The 21,764-nt window shown below is 42.0% G+C and overlaps 2 protein-coding genes across 6 annotated transcripts in view; both read right to left on the bottom strand.

The window, feature by feature from the left end:
• The window catches only part of TTYH3 (tweety family member 3), a 75,807-nt gene extending 75,191 nt beyond the window's left edge, over nt 1-616 (bottom strand). For all 3 annotated transcript variants that reach the window (XM_052772666.1, XM_052772667.1, XM_052772669.1), the window contains exon 1: nt 343-616. In XM_052772666.1, coding sequence (XP_052628626.1) covers nt 343-465 — 123 coding nt within the window. In that variant the 5' untranslated portion in view covers nt 466-616. The remainder of the gene's footprint in view (nt 1-342) is intronic.
• Nucleotides 617-8,097: 7,481 nt separating this feature from the next.
• The window catches only part of IQCE (IQ motif containing E), a 29,358-nt gene continuing 15,691 nt past the window's right edge, over nt 8,098-21,764 (bottom strand). For 2 of the 3 annotated variants that reach the window (XM_052772689.1, XM_052772691.1), the window contains exons 17-22: nt 19,945-20,040; nt 19,207-19,230; nt 18,039-18,131; nt 16,874-17,004; nt 16,053-16,186; nt 8,098-11,734 (exon numbers count right to left, since the gene is read on the bottom strand). In XM_052772689.1, the coding sequence (XP_052628649.1) occupies nt 11,604-11,734; nt 16,053-16,186; nt 16,874-17,004; nt 18,039-18,131; nt 19,207-19,230; nt 19,945-20,040 (609 nt within the window). In that variant the 3' untranslated portion in view covers nt 8,098-11,603. The remainder of the gene's footprint in view (nt 11,735-16,052; nt 16,187-16,873; nt 17,005-18,038; nt 18,132-19,206; nt 19,231-19,944; nt 20,041-21,764) is intronic. The other variant, XM_052772692.1, reaches the window with a different exon arrangement.

The raw sequence follows: 21,764 nt of genomic DNA, 5'->3' as shown, positions 1-21,764 counted from the left end.
CTCTTGCCCCCCATCCAGGCCGGCGAGACCCCCGCATCTCGGCCTGCCCCGACCCAGCAGAGAAGCAGCCCCCCACCTGCCCCTCGTGGGGCGGACACCCACCCCACGGCACAGGGGAGACACGGCACCCACAGACACGCACCCGAGGAAACCCAGCCGGGGCCCCTCTCCTTCTCCACAACCCCAGGCGGGCCGAGCCCCCCTCCGCGCCCCCTGCCCCGCACAGCCCACGGGTGTACAAACACCCCCCGGCCGGGCTGCGAGGGGCCCCCACGCGGGACAGAGTCCGCCACACACACACACACACACACACACACACAGAGACCCCGTACGGGGACCCACCTGCTGGTACTCGGCGTCGTGCGGTCGGAAGTCGGCGGCGGTGAGCTCCCAGCGCAGGCTGAGGTGCGGCAGGCGGTGCAGCAGGCTCACCCACCAGGGCGGCGAGTAGCTGACGCCCGCCATGCCCGCCGCGCCGCCTCGCCTCACCCCGACCCGCCGGCCATGGAGCGCCGCCGCCCGCGCTGCTCGCTCGACTAGCTGCCTCCCTGCCTCCCTCCCTCTTCACCCGCGCCCCGGCTGGCGGCCCCGCATGGCCGGCACCTCCCGCCTCCTCCCTCCCTCCCGCCGCGCCGCTCGCTCCCTCTTTGTTCGCCGAGAGGCTCCGCCGCCTCCGCGCCCGGCACCGCCCGCCCGCTCCCATTGGCGCCGCCGCGCCCCGCCCCGCCCCGGCCGCCGCGGCCCCTCAGGGCTCCCCCGGCCCCTCACAGGGCTCCCCCGGCCCCTCACAGGGCTCCCCCAGCCTTTCACAGCCTCCTTCGGCCCTTCAGGTCTCCCCCGGCCCCTCACAGGGCTCCCCTGACCCCTCACAGGGCTCCCCCGGCCCCTCACAGCCTCCTTCGGCCCCTCAGGTCTCCCCTGGCCCCTCACAGGACTCCCCCAGCCCCTCACGGCTCCCCCGGCCCCTCACAGGGCTCCCCCGGCCCCTCACAGCCTCCTTCGGCCCCTCAGGTCTCCCCTGGCCCCTCACAGGACTCCCCCAGCCCCTCACGGCTCCCCCGGCCCCTCACAGGGCTCCCCCAGCCTTTCACAGCCTCCTTCGGCCCCTCAGGTCTCCCCCAGCCCCTCACAGGCCTCCCCCGGCCCCTCGGTTCAGGCTGCCTGGGGAGCAGGAGGGCGGCAGCCGGGCCGGGCCGCCTTGCCTTTCGTGCCCCCCCCCCGCCTCTGCTGACCCAGGGCACAGGAGTCTCCCGCCCTTCAGCAGCCGCGCTTCACCACCACCTTGACTCGTGCTGTAACATGGCGCCTTGGCGTACGGTCACGCGTGGACGTCCCACAACCAGCATCAAATGATGTCCTCTTCTGTCAGACCAGCACCTTTCCCTCCAAAATAACCCCAAAGCGGACCCAACCACTTGGCACCGTAACATCCGTTGGTGCCGCTGAGGAAAACACTGTTCTCAGGCCTCGGTCTCCAACGCGTTCGCTCGAGCAGATGCACTTCGGGCAACGTGCTTGTTCCCATGGCACTGGCTCCCTGTTTGCTTCCCCAGCCTGTCTTGGCTTTTCCAAAAGCCAGGGGGAAATTTCTAGAAGTACTGAGGTGTAAAGATGTGGACGGGCCCCTCGTGTGGTTTTCAAGCGTGCCCAGTCTTCGCCTGCCTCACAGAGACACGGAGGGCTCCGGTTTAGCCTCCGCCATTCTCTCTGCAGGCAAAGGTTTGGCCTCTTCCGGACCCCGACCCAAAGCCAATTACATTGCTTCATTAACTTCAACGGACTTGGAATTGTCAGCTTGTTTTGACGACTACGTAAATCAGAGCCGTGAATTAAACACCTAAGTATTTAAGCAATGACAGCATCTTGCTGCATAACACAGCGTTGCTGTGCATAACGTGGCAGCATGTGTCGTGCTCCCCACAGAGCCACTCAGACACAGCTTTCCCAAGGATTATGCTCTGACCTGATGGGAAAGGCTTTGCATTTCTTTCTGAACAGAACATAACCAAACTATTTTTATTCTTAAAGGTAAAAAAATACAAGCATACCCTCTCAGGGGGACATGTCAGAAACCAGTAAGTACATATATACTCTGGATAATGTTAGGATAGCATAGTAAAATAGAAAAGATAACAGTAAGCAGCAGCAATCCCAAATTCACTCGCTTCATTACAAAGATTGTACTGTTCCTATTACAACTGAAACATAAAAATATTTGCTGTTTTCTTTCAAAAGGAATAGATCGAATAACTGCATTCTTGCTCTAACTGTGTAGCATGGTCCAGCATTAACGCAGGAGTTCCTAAACTTGGCCAGTCTATTCAGACCATCTCCTGGGCCTTTGCTCTCTCCATACGGTCATACAAACCAAAGTCTCCGCATCCTAGCTCTGCAGTAGCACACCTCACCCACTGCTGATTTGACAAGCTGAAAGCAACGTGTTTTAAATACCGCTCAACGCAACTTGGAGTTGGAAGGGGAAAAAGGACCATCCAACCTTCTAACAGACTTCAAACAAATGCCTCACAGGTCTTACACACTTGAGAAACCCTCATCTAATTAGCGCTGTTTAGAATTAGAAACCTTTATGGCCCATGAAAACTGAAAAAATATTGGAGTGCTGTGTATCCCATTGGAAAAAAAAGGGTAATACCAACTCCTTTTTCTCCTAAATGGTGGCAGGTCAGTAGATATTACAGAGATCTCTCTTTTGCAAGTATGATTTTATTAGTTTTCCCAAATGCAGCTAGGACTTTATCCTAGCATTTTATAAATAAGGCGAGCAAAAATGCTAAAATGGGCTATTTAACACATTAGGACCAAATAAACATATTTCTGCTGATGTTCTGAAATATAACATCAACTTTAATAGCTTTTGACTAGCACAGGATTTTCATATGAGTATTATCAACATAGCTAAAAAGAAATCTTATCATTCACAAATAGCATTAAGACACACGCCAGGGAGTTCACAGCCACGCAGTATGTGCGCAAGTACAAGATATACAAGGGTACAAGATATAAGACCTCAACTCCCTCCAGCCTTCTCCAAGAAAATCTTTTATTTTTCTGCAGGAGGACAGCCAAATGACAGCCAATTTTGTTTTCTTCCCTTTTCTTTTCTTTTTTTTCCACAGTGCCAGCAAGGATGAGGAAGGAATTATTTTAAAGCCCAGTGATCTAACATAGTTCACCTCCAGTTCAAACAACCCAAAGACAAGGAGTGGAGAGACCTCGCTGGTGGCAAGAGATCTCTCTGCGTAAGCCACTTATGCCACAGAGTTTGTGCAATTTGGCACTAAAACGCTCAAGGCTGGAATCTGTCCTGCAGATGTTACTGCTGCCATGGGCCTCTGGATAGATAGAAAAACCCCACCAGGCTGCAAGTCCAAGTACCTTTGTCAGCAAAATGATGGACACGGAATAGAAACAGATGCAGCAAGCACTCCGCACTGAGATCTTGCTTGACAGCGCTGATGTAAATCAAACAGAACAAAAAGTTTTGGAACAAATGACAGAAAAAGCTGGATGCTATTAAATGGGGGTGGAAGCACTGGAGTATCAGCGTGGCAGTTTGAGGCACCATATGGGGGACGGGGGTAAGTGGGAAAGGGAGCAGGCTCGGCTGTGCTGGTGTGCACGCCTCTTTCACAGCCATTTGCTGCAGAGACAACTGGATTAAATCAGAGCAGAATGAGGATTTGGGATTACAGAGAAACAGAGGCATCAACAGTTTTAATTTCTCCCCCTCAATTATTTATAATAATATGGGAAAATACGAAAATGAAGAATAAAATGAATTCTGCAAACTAGGAAGAAGAGACAAACCGCAGGATCTAGCACTAGCTGTACTTTCCATGGCAGCGCACTTCAGCCTGTTGTACCACGTCACGAAGCAGCGTTTGCATTTCTCAGATGTCTAGCATTTCTCATTTGATCCTATTCAGGTAATTCTTGATTACATGACAACAAGACAGTTATCAAGGCTCTCACGTTTAGATTATAGCAGCCTTTTTCCTTCCCCACACAAATTGCTACACTCTGTTTTGCCAAAGCAAAATGAACAAATAAGCCACTGCTGTGACATCCCAGGAATAAACGCTAACAGTAAATCACCCTTGCATGGAAAGCAGTTCTCCAATCGACCAAAGCAAACTGCAAATGTCAGCTTGTTAACTGGTAATCCTGCTGAAAAGTAACCCTAAGAGTGGTATTAGGGTTTGCTAACTTGCTTTGACAGTGGCTTTGCTAAAGAATCACTGGACAAAATAGGCAAATGAGAGGTGTTCCAAATTAAAGACAATGAAGATAAAAAGACTAGTTTAACCCTCCAAAATAAGGCAGCCAGTGCTGTCCCCTGTCCACTTGAGACCATCAGGCACTCTGCAAAAGCACTCCTAGAAATGTACCATTTTTCACTCTTCAAAACCTTCTCCCTGACTCCAGACATTGCTACTGCTGACGTGATACTTGCAACGAGAGCGCCTTTTAGAACAGCAATCCCATACCCTTGGCTTTTTTTATTCACTATGAAATGAAATAATTCAGCTTTTAATATACTGTGAAGCGAGGAGTCTTCCCCTGACTGTCAGACCTAATATGCATTATGAAAGGTTTTAGCCAACAATACAGATTTAAAAAAAAAAAAAAAAAGGCAAGTTTGAACTCCAAGTGCCAGCAGATGGATGAGTTACCCTCTTGAGACTAGGGACTAAATTACGGGCAGTCAGCGGGAGGTCAGCGAGACAACCACATCTCAGCACTCAGCTACCACTGTTGGGCAACACCCCCACGCCGCTCCCCTCTGCCGCTCCGTATACTCTGCCCTTACATCAAGCTGTGCCTCCTTCCCGCTGAGCTAGACTGTGCCTCTATTAAGATTACCCGTCCTTTCCTCCCAGGGCTTCCTCTATATTTTTCTGCTGAAAGTCAAAGGAATTAACAAAGCCAGGGCTGCTCTCCAGCCTCCCCCAGATTTCGCTGCCCCCTTCACGACAGCTCAATCCCCAGCCTCGGCTCCTCCCAACAAAGCCACATCGCTGGGGAACTTCCCAGTTGTCTTCTCCTCCCAGCTTGAAGGATTTCCCCTGAGTGGAGGCTGCTGCAGACAGGAACATCCATTTGGGTGTTCATTGCTTTCCTCTGAAGTCCTCCTAGGGACTTTTGGGTTTAAACAAAGAATAGCCACAGCCAGAGCCAGCATAAAAAGCTTCAAGCAAATTCAAAGAAAACATAAGAAAAGGTTAATTCTGTCATTTTATGTCCCGAGGCAATACTCTCTCTCTCTTGTGTTCTACCGGTCTTTTTATACTTCATGAGTTCCAGGGAAATGGGTGGAAGATGTGGAAATCCTACTGCAAAAGCACCTGCCCGCTCCTTTCCTTTCCCCAGAGAGCAACACACAGAACATTCTATTATTTAGTTAATTGCAAAGAAACAATCACAAAGGAACTTGGCAAATTCTCTCTAATCACAGCAAGACCCATTGCAGTTCAGTAAGTTCAGCAAATTAGCAAATAAGTGAATATAAAAAGGAAAGAATAACAAAGCTCAAATTGCACTTTGTTCGTTTGTTTTGTCACTCATAGTTTCTGTTTAATTATTTAAGATATTTCTTCATAACATTCTAGTACGTTTTGTATAATAATGAAGGTTTACTAGCATAGAAATGCAATGCGTGGCTATTAAATATCTGCCGATAGGAGGAAGAAAACTGCCAATTCTGTGTGTAAATAATAGAGAGCATGTTCAGGAAAAATTTCCAGGTTAGATAAATAGAAGGTTCTGCCACGATTTGTGTAAGATACAAATAAGGATTATTGCTAGATAATGGCAATGCTAAGTAATGTTTGTGCAGAACATTATAACTTGTACTACAGGCATTCATGGTCAACCCCCTGTTTATTAAAAGCTATTCTAGTTTTCCATGCATATAACTAGAGGCCATTTAAACATAGCCTTTTTTTACAGCAGCGCTGTGATCAAATGACAGATTTTACAGTATTTCATTTCTAAATTCATATTACAGGAAAGACTTTCAAGCTCCGTTACATTACTGAAGCAGAGCCTCATCTCTGCAGAGCTGGCAGACTGGGAAGGGGCAGAGGAGCGAGATCCGGGTGTGGTATTATCCAGCTGATAGCGAGGGAGCGAAGACAGCCCTTTACAACAGGCATGATGTCCCTCCTGGTTCTACCCAGACCGTTTTGAGCATCAAGATTTTATGACACATCTGTTCACGCTACCAAGAATAGAAGCCCTAAAGGGGCTTATGTGGTACCCAGCACAAAATGCCTTTGAAGCATGCTGGCAAAACCCCCACCAAATAGATGGGGAGCTCTTACAGTCTGAGCAACGTCTTGAGAGGGGAAGTTTTGTTTGTACACAGCTCCACTGAGGGGAACAACATGAACACTTTCCTGGAGACCAGTACGAATACATATGCTCTCAGATTTGAAAAAGGTAATTAGGACAGCCAGACAATGGAAGGGGCAAAAGGAGCAGCGTACAACTTAATCAGTAGACTACAACGGAGTATAGTTAATAAGAACATAGCAACACTCACCATTCAAGGCTATTCCTTTGAGCGCAACAAGGACAGAATGAGTGCTAAAGGCCACATATAAGCAAGAGCCGATGTGCCGCATGCACATCTGAAAATGGGGCAAACATTTAGGAACTGATGTCAGTGCTGTCTCTACCAGGCAAAGAACCACATCAGCAAACTTTGGAAGGAAACGCCAGAGGAACTGATGCAGCACCAGACCACCAATCATGCCTGAAAATCCTTCCCTAATAACCTCGAGTCTAATGCAGATATTTCGCTCTTTGCAGGTCTTAATGATGCCCATCGAATCAATGAAATTTTTCTTTTGCCCTTAGAAGTTCATATGGGGAAAGCAATTAGTTAGCTGACAGACCTACCATAAACGGATGCTGCAAAGCTTGCAAGAGTCAAGGGCATTCTGACTTCAGATGGAGCCAAAGTAGAGTTTAATACAAGTGGTGTGAATGCTTAATTGCTTTCAACTGAATTCAAGACTAGTCTGCTCCAAGAAATCATATCAAAACTTTTCCATTCATGCCGCATGGCTTACCTCCAGCGTTTAAGATTTAAAACTGAAGTTTCTGCTAAGAAATCCAGAGCATATGTCAGTGGAACAGAGAGAAAAGGAACAAAAAAGTGAAACTTAGATAATATATTCATCAAACACAGATTGTTTGTTTCATCTTGTACTCATAGCTGTTTTAATCCTACAACAAGGACTCTGCTAGACAGGAAGATGACTACAGGATTCCCGTGTCTTCACAGCAGTTAGCAGGGTCTTCTATCTTCATAAAGCAGCATAAGGCTTCTTTTTCCTGGCAGTCCCTAAAGGCTTTTTCAGTGGACCTGGAAAGGAACGCATACCTCCTAGTTCCTTCCACCAGAGCTTCATGAACAGCAACAATGACCAAGGTAAGGGGATACACTGTAAGTAAATGGGACAGTCTTCAGAAGCCTGTAGACTCCTATTCTCCCTGCAGCTGACAGCAGACCAGCTTCACCCAGTCCTCTGCATGTCTACAAGGTATTTAGGCACAGTTTTCTTCTCTGCCAGATTATTTTCAACAGTCACCACAGCAATTTCTTTTGAATCTTTTATCTGAATTTCACTGGTTTGGTAACTGGTCAGTGTGACTTGCAACCACCAAGCAAGCAGCACAACCATAGATAAAAAGGCATAAATGAAGCTTGCTGTACTCCACCCAAACCCAGATATGTTTGAGGCAATGGCATAGCTTTTAGTTATAGACCTACTGGACAGGATTTCTTTTCTGAATAAAACACCAGAAGGGAAGACCAAAAGCAAAAGACCATCACCTCTTTCAATTCCACTAGGCCTTGGTCATGAACACTGTTCATTCCTGATGGGACAATCTTGAATGCCTACTAAAGAAGAAATTTCACACCCTACATGTTTAAGAGTTATCTTGTTACTATTGGCTCAGGAAAACAGCCAGAAGTAAAAGGTCAACCGAGGTGCAAAGTGAAAACAACAGGAGCACGGAGCAGAGGCTAGAGGAGCAATGCAAACACAGCAACTGCAGCAGAAATGCATGAACAATTAATTTACAAACTTTAACTTTATTTGAAAGGTCAACAATTAGGAGAAAATACATTGCAATTGTTTTAGTTTTTAAAAGATCCCCAAATAAATTACATAAAAGACTTGCACAGTTCTAAATATTTAAAAGATCATAAAAATTAATGGTGCTCTCATATGCCAAGATTAATCCTTTTCCATTTTGACTATATTAAAAGTTGCCTGTGCAGGGATTATTTTTATAGCTATGCAGAAAACAGTACAGTTTTCAGGTCTTGATGCCTCAGTAAAGATTTACAGGCGTAGGCACTTAAGGGTAAAAAGAGATCAAGAGCGGTAACATCCCATCAAAGTCAGAAGTCTATACTCACACACGATCTCTAACTAAACGCTACTGTAAATTGCAAAAGGTTTTAAGTAGGTAACATTATCCCCTATCAGTAGAATGGAAAGTGTGCTGTTAGATTACATAGGTTGCAGTGCAGTTTAATTTTAATTCAAGACCTTGATGCCCCCACAAGGTCACCAGTACTTTTTACAGAAGATGCATTTTTCAGAAATTGAGTAGGTTTGTATTGGGCCTGTCTTGACAGGTTTGAGCCACACCGATTTTTACTGTCCTCAGCTCCCTGTTAAGGAAAAACACCATTTATTCCAAAATTAACTTTTTCGTCCTTCATTGTTCCTCACTTCTTCCCAGATTTACAGGTGCTGGCATTCAGACAGATAACCACAGAATGAAACCTAGTGTCAATTACTACTCCCTTCAACACATTCCATTGCAGTATATAACGAAACAACATTAAAGGCTACTAATACTGTGGAAGTTTCTCCTTCTACTGTACCACACCAAACTTTTGATGTGCAGTGAGCATACAGTTATCTTCCAAACTGAGATAGCAGTTTGAAGCCCGGCTCAAGTTAAGTATCAGATTTTTTGATAGCTAGGAGATAGCAGACTCAAATTTAGGAAGCTCTAGACAGATCTTCATTCATCCCAGAAAACTGGGATTGAGTAGAAAATGGAGAAGATGGAGAAAACTGCTCCTTTTCACCCTGACTTTTGTCTGTGCCTTTGGGTCATACCAAGACACTATCTCCCCTTTATCCCAGAACTTGTGTATTGACAGCACTACTGCTAGTCATACGCTCAGTGAAAACACAAGTCTTTCTGCTCTGTATCTACTTCCTAATACTTTCATATTGGTTATTACAGCACAGTGAAGTAAAAGAATGTCATCTTCATTATATTTGCTGTCCAAGTATTTCCCTATAGGAACAGCTAGGTAGGTATTTTATATCACTCTTGCTCCTGACACATTACATACTCTCCCCTTAATATGTCAGAGTCCTCAGCTCTAGTTACTCTCTCTGGAGGTATCCATGACAGTCAGTTACAGACTTGCAATATTATACATAAGCAACTCAGGAGAGCTCTGCTTTTATTTAGCAAAATGACTCTCTTTCATAACGTGACTTCCAGCAAAAGAGGGAAACAGGTCTCACCTTCTGCCAAGAGGATTCTGTCCCTTTTATTCTTTTATTTTATGTATTTTTTTATCCTTTCTGCAGATGACAGTCATGTGACCAAAGTACCAGCAGGAAAAATTTACCCAATGGGAGTGTAAATGACATTCTTCAGACAGCTTTGGGTATGGAGAGCTCCCAAAACTGCCTTTGGAAATAGCACAGGCAGCATTTCCACTGATGGGATTAAATGAAATCAGCTGCATTGTGCTGCAGCCATCCAGTTTCCTCTTTGGCTGCAAGTACTGGCATGAACTATGATAAGCCTCAGATAATGCTTCACTGAAATCAAAGAACGGAGACAGCTCTGACTTATTAGTATTCTGTGAAACAGTGGCGACTGATTTTTAATTTAAAAAAGAAGAGGGAAAAGGTGATAAAAATCTTATATTTAAAAGTGTTCTTTCTGTTTACAGGAGTCTTTATTACTCCTTGATGACAAAGGAACCATTAGGGTCTCCACAAAAACTTCACTGTGTGCTTGTAAAATTAAATTCTCCTTCCAGTAAATACCATATAAGTTATCTAGTTCACCTTAAAAAAACCCCCACACATTGTAATGCCTATGAAGGATGTTGGCATGATAGTAGGAACTATAAGGCCCTCCTTCCAGTCAAGAAGGTGTACAGTCTGCATTAAAAGATCTGGAAAGACCCCTCGGACCGTATTCTCTAGAACCCATTATGTCTTTGGTCCTTCCATGGACAACAATATTATCAAATAGTGTTATTTCTGGATGTAGTCTTAATTTCTCTTATAATCCAACCTATCACTTCTGTTCCTAAACCAAACTGCATGGGTTCGGCTTTGTATATTATGATCATCCCAATCCATATCCCTCAGAACAGAGCTGGGAGTGCCCATGCTTTCCAGCAGTCAACCTTGTAGCTGCACCTGATGACAGAAGATGGGTGTATATTGTGACCGCTGTCCCAGCCTGTGACTGGACTTAGTGCACACCTACAGTATATATGTATAAATAATGGGTGCACATGCAAAGTAGTACTGAGAAGAGAGATCAACAACAGAAAAGCAACATTAGACTTGAAAACCCCTTAGCGCTCAGTGTATGAGCACTCTTATTTAGGTGAAAGTTTCAGACAGTCAAGTGACGTAAACTAAAACAGGACATACAGCGACATATCTCCTATTCCAAATGTTTTCACATATTAGAGATGATCCTGCATAATCCACTCATATTTGTGACATGTAAGCAAAAAAAAAAGCAGTCACAAGCATAGCCTTCACAGAACACTCCTGCTATTATGCACCGTCTCTGACAAATACAAAAAATTGATTACGTGTTCGGACATTTCAAATACAAAATAGTACTATACATATCATAGCAAGCACGCTTGGAAAAAGCAATAAATAAGAAAACCCTGCTGATACAGTAGGCCTAGAATAGCCCTATGACAAAGAAATGGCTTTCTAAAAGCCTTTACAAGGTCTGCACAGACTGTAAATGTTCAGTATAAAAATAAACAAAAAAGATATTAAAATATGACACAGTAAAATTTTTAAAGAGAGGACCTAGTAACAAATACAAGCTGTTCCCCTTCACGTACATGGGCTGAAAATTGGAGCCATGTCATTAACCACTTTCCAATTAAACAAATTATTTTAGTCAAACTGAAACAAAACTGTTTGACATGAAATAGCTTAAGGCTTTATTGCTTTCATTTAAATTTGGCAGTTGAATTTATAATCCTCATTGTGAGACAAAATATTAAAGTGTTTTGGTTTAGTTTTTAAATCCAAACTCTATCCGTACCAGGAGGATAAGGTTAACAGTCAGTCAGTGGCTTTTAGCCATAAAGTCTGCAGAGATGGCATATCAAACAATTAATCGTTTATGGCTGAAATAATGACAATTGTCATTAAAAAGGGTCTGATATCTCCCGTTTTTCATCTTTGATATGCTTTATCTTGGTAGAAACAGTTTTGTGAATCGAATAATTCAAGATCACCAGAGCCTGTTACCAAAACTTAGAAGTGGGTGTAGTTTTTCTTCATCTGCAACAACGGAGAGACAATGACAATATCATCTGAATCGTCTGAGTGAGCTTCATCCACAGACAGAGGGAGAATAGGCTGTGATTGCTTCTCAGAGGACCTGGCTGAAATAATTACAAAGAAAACAAGGTCATCAATAAACAACATTGACAAAAACAAGCCCTTGTGGGAAGCGTAATATTCTCCAAGCCATTAAGTTTCCAGAATTACCTACAGTTATGAATAACTCTGATCTACCTTTTTCTGTGTATAACTATTCCCATTCCTCTTTAATGAAAGAGCATGCATGGCAGGCATTAAGTTGACATACTGACCATGCATGATTTGTCTTACTGTCTTTAAATCTTTGCAAGTGGTTACACACCACAAAGTAAAGCAATTTGATACTGAAGCCACCTCAGGTCATAAAAATAAATATTTATTAGATGGCCAGAAAAGGAAAAATTGACCCACGCAAGCTTAAGCTAAGCAGAAAGGTCATAATGAGAACTTCAGTCAGACATAGATAGAACAAAAGGAAATAGAAAAAAGATGGAAGCTCTCAGTGACTATTTCATCCTTATACCAAAATATTCATCCAAAACCCAAAAATCATATTCACATTCTGTACTACCTTAATGACAATAAAAATGGTGACCACATCATGGGGTGGGGTTTTGGGGGGTTTTTTTTTGCTTCTCTGCTATTTTTCTGGATGTGTGATTCTATGCATCTCATCAATTCCAACACTTGAGGAAGTGTTCAGGGCATGAACAGATAGAACCCTAATGATTCCAGTAAACACTGGAAAATCAGAGGAATAAAATGGACACATATGAGGCCCCTAACATCTGATGAGCAGAACCAGCAGCTTATATCCCCTCTGCAAGAGATCTATGAACTAAATGACGACAGCTATTAATACCTTCTAGCACAATATCCTCCCCTCAGCTATTAATACCTCCTAGCACAATATTCTCCCCTGAGCTCCACTTATTTTTCAGTTTCAAATATAAATTCTCTGAAAAGACTATCTCCCAGAGAAGAAAACAAATTGAGACAACCTGTGGTAGAAAGAGGAAACAGACAAGTAAGAAGCCATACACTGAGATTTTGACACTGAAATGGAAGGGAAAATGGAGGGCATACAGGGATTACTTGGGGAGAAGAACAGACACGCCATGGGTCTCTCGGTGAAATAAGAGGTTCCTGACAGAGAAAAAAACCCCAACCTCCTGGTATGGAAGAGGAGGCATACACAGCAACTGGAATGTGGAATAAAGAAAGGGGACCGCAACCAGCCCAGAAATAGAAAAAGAGTGACAGACAGAGAGCCTGTGAATGGAAAGGAGGAATGCGGGGAGGCCATTACACTGACCTCAACCTACAGAAGCAAAGAAACACATGACTTTCTAGTTAAGTGAAATTCTTCGCTGCATCAGTTAACAAATAACATAAGAGTTTTTCAGGAAGATTTATGAGCCAGTAGTACTGGTGATAAGGATGAGCAAAGAGAACTTCCAGAAGCAGGCATAACTAGAAGATGCAACTCCAACAATAAACAGATATCATACATGAAATAGCTTAATATTGTCCAAATCACTCTTGATTATATCCTGCTCCTGATGTCTGACATTTTCTTGTCCTCGTCTTCAGTTTAATATACTTCAGAGTGACAACTTTATCTTTGTGCTTGTGAAGGGTTAAGCACTGATTAGACCTAAGGGTTGTATGTAAATTCATTATGATTTCAAAAAAGCCTCAAATTAAGTTAACAGTTGTATCCAGAGTGGCTAGTGATATGCAGAGAGAAATGCTACCCTTATTCAAGATTACTGTGCATGTACAGAACATATTCTTCCTTCCTGCCACTCCCCTGACAGAAACAAAACGCTAAGCTTCACAGACTGAATTGTTATCTCTTCCATTTCATGGGAAGCAGCAGAAATGGCTTTACAAATCTCCAAGTACTGTCCACATTCTGAAGACAAGCAAAGCAGTATTGAATGCTACACCACTTTTGCTATTTTTTTTTTTTAATTTAGAAAACACAGACACATCTAACCTGATGCAAACAATGAATTTAAAGTCCGCAATGCTAGACCAGGATTATATAAATCTATTCTAGCAGATACATAAGGTTCTTTAAAACACATTTTACTCTTTCCCATTCCTCTCAAAATAATGCAGAAAGGCTAGTGAAATTAAATTACTTACTGCAATATATACTTTCACTGAAATTTAAGATCATTGCAAGATCTAGAGGTCACAAAATGCAAGTTTGGACTTGGGACAAATGAAGCAAGAGCTTGTTCAACAACCGCATGATTTAAAGCTAAAGGAATTTGATTGCTTTAAATCACTCAGCTGTTAAACAAGCTCCTTGTCTCATGTACTTTCCAAGCTGCAGGATGACCAGTGAAATACATTACATCAAAACCCCATTTTTCTAGTGGATTTTTACATCAGTCATGAGCTACAAATGACAGATGTTGGACTTTTAGTTAACTTCAACCTGTTTAAGCTACATGAATTCAAATGGCAAAAAACCTGCTATAACCAAACAGATTGCTGAGGGGTCAACATTTCTTCACACAGGTGGCATTTACACCAGAATGCTCTCCTTCCTTTAGTAGGTTTTTCCCAATTTGTCTTTTGGGAGAGTTTGGTTAAACCCTCCAATGCACCAAGAGCTAATACTTCACACAGCTACTCAGTGCAAGGCAGTCTTTTGGGCAGTTGTGCAGTTACAGAAGCACATATCCAGCATGCCTCTTCACAAGCTGCCTAGATACATTCTATCCTCATCCCAGATGTTGAGAACGTCTCCCATATTTCTAAGATCAGCAGCAAATATAGCCTGCTTTGCTCCCAATCGCTCCTTTTTGATATTCACCAGAAAAGGACTGCAAGGAAAAAAGTTTGAATGTTTACAGTCTCCTCTCTATCCCTTCCAGTACAAATTCTTCCAGAACTTCTTCACTCATCACTTTGTCATCATAACCTCCAATAAAAGTTAGCTTTGGAGACTTCATAGCTAGACAGTGACTGTGCTCTATTAGTATTCATAGTATTGCATTTACCAGACTAGCTTCATCTTACACCCTTCTCTGGGTCTTAGAAGCACTTCTTCAGAGGCACAAAGCATTTTTTTAAAGTGATTCTTTCTCTTTGCGTAGAATTTCACAACTGTTTTACTCTGGCTTTAGACTAAGCATACCAATAATGACTACTGCAGTACAGCCCAGGCAAAACAGGATGCTGCAGCTTTTTTTTTTTCTGGATACTGTCACCAGATATAAGTAAAATCACTCAAAACTCTTAACATCTTCAGAAGCAAGTACTACCTACTCCTTCACAAAGTAGAATAAGCTCCTGAATATGGAATACAGTAAAGTTTCTTAAACACATTTTCCTTCACTGAAGGGTGACTATATTCACAACTGCAGCAGATCTGGCTTATTCCCCATCTCGTATCTTAGAGAAACAGCCTCAGCTGCTTACAGCATGCTCTGTTTCTGAGCAAGTCTGCAGGGACTGTCAGCTTTTCATTGACAAAAGAACAAGTAACTGTTTCTCAGGTCACCCTCAAAGTTGCTCTTTTTTCTCCAACTGGTCCATAAAAGCCTAAAATATCCCACTCTGGATAGAACCAACCTTTTTCTATTTGTTTTTAACTCCTTTGAAGCTGTATGTCTAGGGCCGTCTTATCTGCATCACTGTTTTGCCTTTCCTACTCAGTACTTCTAACATCCTCTTAAAAGCCTCTTTGGGTTTAACTCCACCTTCTCACAAACAGCAATGAAGAATTCAAGAAAGAAACCAAATGGCATAAGACCCATAAAAAAGACAGACATTTTCCCCAGTTTGTATTACAGTAGTACTATTTGGCAAGGTTATCCAGGACTTCATCTTTCCCCTTACAGCAGCAACGGAAGACTGCTAAAGAAACGTGACTAAATACACATGGCTGACTAGGATAGTTCTTTTACCAGATGTGTGTCCCCTTCAGAAACTAAGTCAGGATGGTGAAAACATTCTTGGCTTGTCTATGGCTTTGGGCCCAAAATGTAGTGGAAAGTACCATACTACAGCTGCAGGGCTGGGGAGATTGAAAAAGGAAGTAGAGAGGCAATATAGGGGAACACCGTGTTCCTTGAATAACTACCACTCACACCCGAGAGCGAGCTTCCAAACCACAGTTGTGACAAAAAGGCAAAGCACTGTGAGGAAGCTGGTACTCATACTGTTAAAGCTTTTATTTTTTATGTAAGGGACTGCACGTGCTAGTATAAGCAACATGTCATAAAATTAAAAGGAAGGCACACTCACAGAGTACATGTACACATGTGTGTGCATGTGCAGATGTTCTCTATAAAATTGTGTGTGCACCCACCCACTCAAAACACCAATACTTTTGAACACAGAGGGAAATGAGATTACCAGGAAGAGGCGACATGAAGCTTGAAGGAGGTCTCTGGAGCGCTGCTGAGACCGGTTTCTTCTCTGTAATGTAAACTGCAGAATCTGCTTTCTCACTTGGTGCACTGGACACAGAGGGCCTGCAAAAAGACATACTGCATAGCGTAAGGCACAGAACAGTAACTGCACTCTGTCTTCAGAGGGTACGCTGAAAAGTTTCTTGTGTTGCTAGCGTCCAAGAGACAAAAGCTTATCACCTGCAGAAGTGAATTCAGACACTAAGTGAGGTGACAGCTATGTAACTCTCCTTGTAACCATGGCAGCCAATATTTAAAACTTTTGGAGCAGTAAACCCTGGAGAGAAAGGAAGTATTTTTCAAGACAGAGTCACCATAAACTTAAGCAGTAAGTAAATCATTGCGTTCTTCCTCAGCAAGATGGTATCCTAGCTCTTACCTGTTCTTCCTCCACATAACCCTTAACTTTTACATGCCAGGGCTTCAGATTCACTTACATTAAGCGAGTGTACTAGCAATCAGTTTGATAGCAACTGTAATTTAATTTTTTTTTTTCCAAAGAGTAATTATTTTACTTTACTTTTCCTCATTGCTATGGAGAACAGGATATGGGAAGACTACTGCTGCAAAGAGAAACCCTTTTAGTTGCATACCCTTTGAATTTTCTCAGGAGCAAGCTCTCCCTTGTCTTTGTTGGAACAACGGTCTTGTTCTCCTTCTCTGCCAAGAAACCCACACTAAAATTCTATTAAAAAAATGAGCCCTCTCCTCTAATAAAAACAATTTTGCTACTGCATGTTGCAGAAGTATCTATTCCTCACTTACCTCTCCTCAAGCAGTACTGTACGTGCTAAGTGAGCCCTGAAAATGGACTGGATAAATGTCACAATCTCATCTTTCTCCTTGCAATCAGAAGACAAGCTCAAGGAGGTTGACGTGGAAGACATGCAGGAGTTCTGCAAAGCAATCAGATTAAAGAAAACTGACCTTTTACAGATTGCACAGAAGCTTGACAGACTCTTTCACAATCTTGTTCCTGATTGTGAAAGTGGTAGTAAAGCAAATATTCCCATCTTTTGGTCTGCAGTCTTTAAGGTTCTATAAGACTAAATCAGCAGGAAATGCAAATCTGATCATCATACAAGCTTGAAGCATCTGTATTCAATTAATGAAAGAGCAGACACCTGCAAGGAAAGTTCATTTATTTTCCAGGAAGCAAACCTTTTGAAGTCAAAGGAGATAAGACAACCTTCATGATGGATATATCTTCTGCTTGTATCAAGCAAAAGTATTCAGTCCTACTGCATTGGGCCAGTTTACTGAAATAAAAGTGCATGTAAAGTGCAACCAGATGGACAACCTGGATGGAGAATTACAAATTAACTTTAGCCTGCATCCAAAGGATGTTCATATAAATTGGCAAATGATTTACCAAAACCAAATGTTTAATTGGTAAGGAAATTTTTTCATATTTAGAACTGAGCAATCTGGAGTGAGTTTGACATGACAGAGGACCCTACCAGTCTTTGGTTGAGCATACCACATGCAAGACTCCTTTACTTTTCAACCCAATCAAAGATGCTTTCCAAATCCTTATTTCTGAACTTCAGTGACAAAGGTTTGTCTATTACTACAATGATTCAGCAGTGAACACTTGACAGCAAGTACAGTTTTCAACAGCACTCCGAATTAAAAGTTAAAGGGTACATTATTAGCTGATGGGAGAACCAGAAAAAAAGAGGAGACCTAGCTACAGTCCATAATGCAGAGAAGTTATAGCTTTACTTCTAAGAAAAACTGTGAACTAAAGAAGATGGAAAGGGAGGCTAGGGAATGAGCTCGATATCTTTCTGGAATTACAGCGGTGCTGCCAACTAGTGCGTTAAAACATCACCGGGTGATTCAGAGAATTAAGTCTGGAAGTACAGTACTTTACACTGTAAACTAAACATAATGGGATGCCTGGATACCCATTTTCCCCAACAATTACCTTGTGAGATTTTGCATCATGCGTCCTGTTATTCAGTAACAGTTTCTGTCGAGCTAAATGTCCTCTGAAAGCTGCCTGAAGCATAACAACTGCCTAGCATAGAAAGAAATAAGTAGATGTTAGCTGCTTTGAAAGATGGCAGCTATAAATTAAAACAAGAGTCCAGAGGGAAGAGGCACATGGGGAAAATAACTTTTCCCTGTGCAATGGAAACTCTTTGATGTCTTGACCTTTTCTTATGTTTAAGGGAAACACACACATCCCCGTTACTTCATAGGTACTCTGCTGCAATCCAGAGAATCCCCAGCCTGTGACAACCCACAGACATACACCTCCATGGTTTAAATTCAATGTGGGAGACGTTCATGATTGATCTTATCAAACACAGTTAAGTTCTAGCTGCCAACACTAGCCTATGTTTCACAAATATAGCAATATGCTCCCATTCCCATATTAGATTCTGGCTACCCAGCAGGCTCTGTGATGCTCTGATACAATCAGAAATTAAGCCAAGTCTGGCAGACCATTGTGGTGATTACACTGAACCTAAGTCTTTCCTCTCTACTCAGAGATTTTACTGGATTCTAATCAACAAAAAGCATCTAGATGTAAAACAATATGTTTGTGTCACATGGCTAGAATTTGTTGTAATTTCTGAAAGTAGGATTTTTAACGTTCTGGAAAAAACAAATGTAAGATGCTACATTGTGCTATTTGAAGAAACAGCTTAATAAAAACCTTTGTGCAGAACATTTATCAAAAAGTGACAAGTTTGTCAAAGATGTTTCTTCTTAGCAAAGGCTTCAAATTCCTACTTCAAATCTTTCTGAAGACTCATCATAGTGAAAATGAAAGCATTATTAGAATTACGTAATGCAGAAAAACTTTCCTGTCTGTATCAAATTTTGTTCAAAATTTTCAGAAGCATTCTTCTTGCAGAAGGTGCTAAGTACAGAAAATTTGAGACCAGAAGGGGAACACTTTGACAAGATATATCAAACAAAGCCAGGATGTCAGAAGGTAGATCATGAGCCAGCCTGAAGAACAAACATGATCTTGGAACAACGGTTCATATTACAATAAAACATCTTTAAAAATAAAGTTATTTGTTTGTCCTTCGATACAAATTAAATGTTTTACTGTTTTGTTGGGTGTCAAACACACTCACCTCATCCAGAGCAATTTCTTCTTTCTGAAATGAAAAATGCCTAAGTCAATATCACAAATATGTGCAAGTTTTATCTAACAAAGATTTTCCAAATTTTTCCCCAACAATTAAAACAATGGAAACACCTGTCCCACCTCCCCCTGAAAACTCAAACAACAAACTTAAGGAAAAGAAAAAGCTTTTAATCTTTGAAATATGTATGGATAGTTCTTTTGTCTTTAGTTTCCTAAGAAGCATTTACAAGGCCCACCTCACACCATGTCCTATACATGGAAAAAGCAGCATTATGGTGTTGCCCATAGAACAAAATTTAAGGTTAACACTTTTTCTCTAGATCATTTTGTCTTAGTTGAGTGTAACAAAATACATGAAACTTCCTGTATTGATTGGAGGATTTCTGCAAGGGAAATTTAACTCCTCAGTCATACCCCAAGGAAGCAACAGCAGCAGTGCTGCTTCAAACACCGCTACGCTTCCTTAGTTCTCTGCTCACCCAAACTCTCCCATTCAGAAACTGGCTATTTCACAGCAGGAACAACAGGGTTCTAGAGAGCAAAGGCAAAAGAAGCAGCAGGGAGGACTTGAAAAAAGCAGTGGAAGAGAAGATGGTGGTAAGGAATCATACTGGGAAGCACTGCTGCAGTTCCTGGAGCCTGGCAGCAGGTTACTGTAGATGCTAAAACAAGAGTAAGATTCAGAGGGGCATGTCCTCACTGTTCCCTGATAGGAGAATCTCACCTTATTTCGGTACATCTTCCACTGTCTCTGGATGATTTTGGCTGCTTGTTCCTTCCTGTGATCATCTTTGCCTTTAACCATGCAGACTGGTGAAGACTGCAAAGGAGAATCTTGAACTTAGTACACTAAAGGCACAAGCTGGAATTCTATGAGGGAAACAGGTTACAAAATCAGCACCAGAGTTGTTAAATGTTCATCCGGCCTGCAGAGTGGAAGGAAGTTTAAGAGGAAACTCTTAGTTCTGAATACTGCTAACGTTCAAAGTCATCATCTAGATGACTGTTATAGTGAAACACATTTCTGTCCCCATTTTAGCTGTTAGCAGAGCATGGGAATGGAAAGGTTTTCATTTACACACACTCCTATTTTTCTATGCATTACTAAAGCAATGGGAGCTCCAACAGTGGAACGCACTGCTTTGTTGATCAGAAATGGTTTGTATGTTATTGACAGACTGAGAACAAATATCAGGATACCTAATTTTGCAATTCTTCTCCAGGAGAGACTAGTATTAATTAACTGGGGAGCGCTCTCATGTCTCATCCTGGCTTCTGTGGCCGCATAATCATCTGTTTAAGCTTACTGATGAGTTGGCCATCATATGACACCGACAAGACGGAGAACTTGTGTATATTGGCATAACTCCACTCTTCTATCTTGAAGAAATTAATTAGAGGAAAAAGAAAGAAACCAGGAACAAAACAAGATTTTGTTCCAGTTATTTCTTCCGCGCTGTGGTTGCATATTCCACCTCTCACCATCTGATCCTTTTGATCCCTAATTATCCCATACTAATTGTCATACCTCACTTGCCAAAAGTTAACTGCAATTTTAAAAGACTAATTTAATTTGTTGGTGTAAAATTCTAAGTAGAGGAACAAGAGATTTTATAGACTCTGAAAAAAACCTCTTGATTCTGTGAAAAGGATTTATTTATAACCTAAAAACGCTGAGTTACAGGCTTAAGTTTAGCAAATGGATCATATTATATTAAAAATGACAACCTACTATTAAAATGAAAAATTGGTAGGAACTTAGTGATAATTACAAATAATGGGAACATTTCAATAAATGGATGGTTACTGGCCAAGAATATATATAGTCTGCAGAGGAAAAAAAGGAGCTGTTTGTTGGCTGTTTTTAAAGACTCAAGTTATTTGGTATTCCAAACATCATCTAGCATCCATCAACCTATAACACACAAAAAAGAATCTAAAGAATTGCACAGTATATCAAAAACCAGCACCCTCTTAAGCTAGTGGACATTTTTATTCATATTTTTTACTACCTGTATTTCAGGGTCTATTTATTTTTAAGTACAAACGATCAAAAACCCCAGTAATAATTTTCAACTAGTTTTTAGTGAAATGAGATTAACATGACCACACTGCATCTGAAAGCATGTCTGTCAGTGCCCATTCATCTCTACCGGCCAGTTACACAGCATCTGGCAGAGGGATGGAAGATTGCAAAGATACCAAGTTCAGTCATATTTCACAAAAATACCCCAACTGATTACAGAGGCCCATTAAAGACTGCCCAAGATCAACAGATGCACAAATATATTTGCTAGATACCAGAAAATCCAGAAAGAAGATGTTATGAATACCTCAACTCTAGAAAAAGTTCAATTCAAAGGAAATAAGGGTTTATTTTATTGTATTGACATCTTCCCTAATTCTTTACTCATATATGGTGTCCCATCAGCAGTGGAATTAAAAGAAACCCTCAACTTTCGTTATGATTAGTGCTCTACATCCTGTAAACCTTCCCATGAAAAAGTACCCTGCTTCCATCCAAACAGAAAGGCTAATGAATAT

The sequence above is a fragment of the Harpia harpyja genome, chromosome 21 (assembly GCF_026419915.1).
Source record: "Harpia harpyja isolate bHarHar1 chromosome 21, bHarHar1 primary haplotype, whole genome shotgun sequence".
In the NCBI taxonomy this organism is placed as follows: Eukaryota; Metazoa; Chordata; class Aves; order Accipitriformes; family Accipitridae; genus Harpia; species Harpia harpyja.
This window is presented reverse-complemented; position numbering and strand designations above follow the sequence as displayed.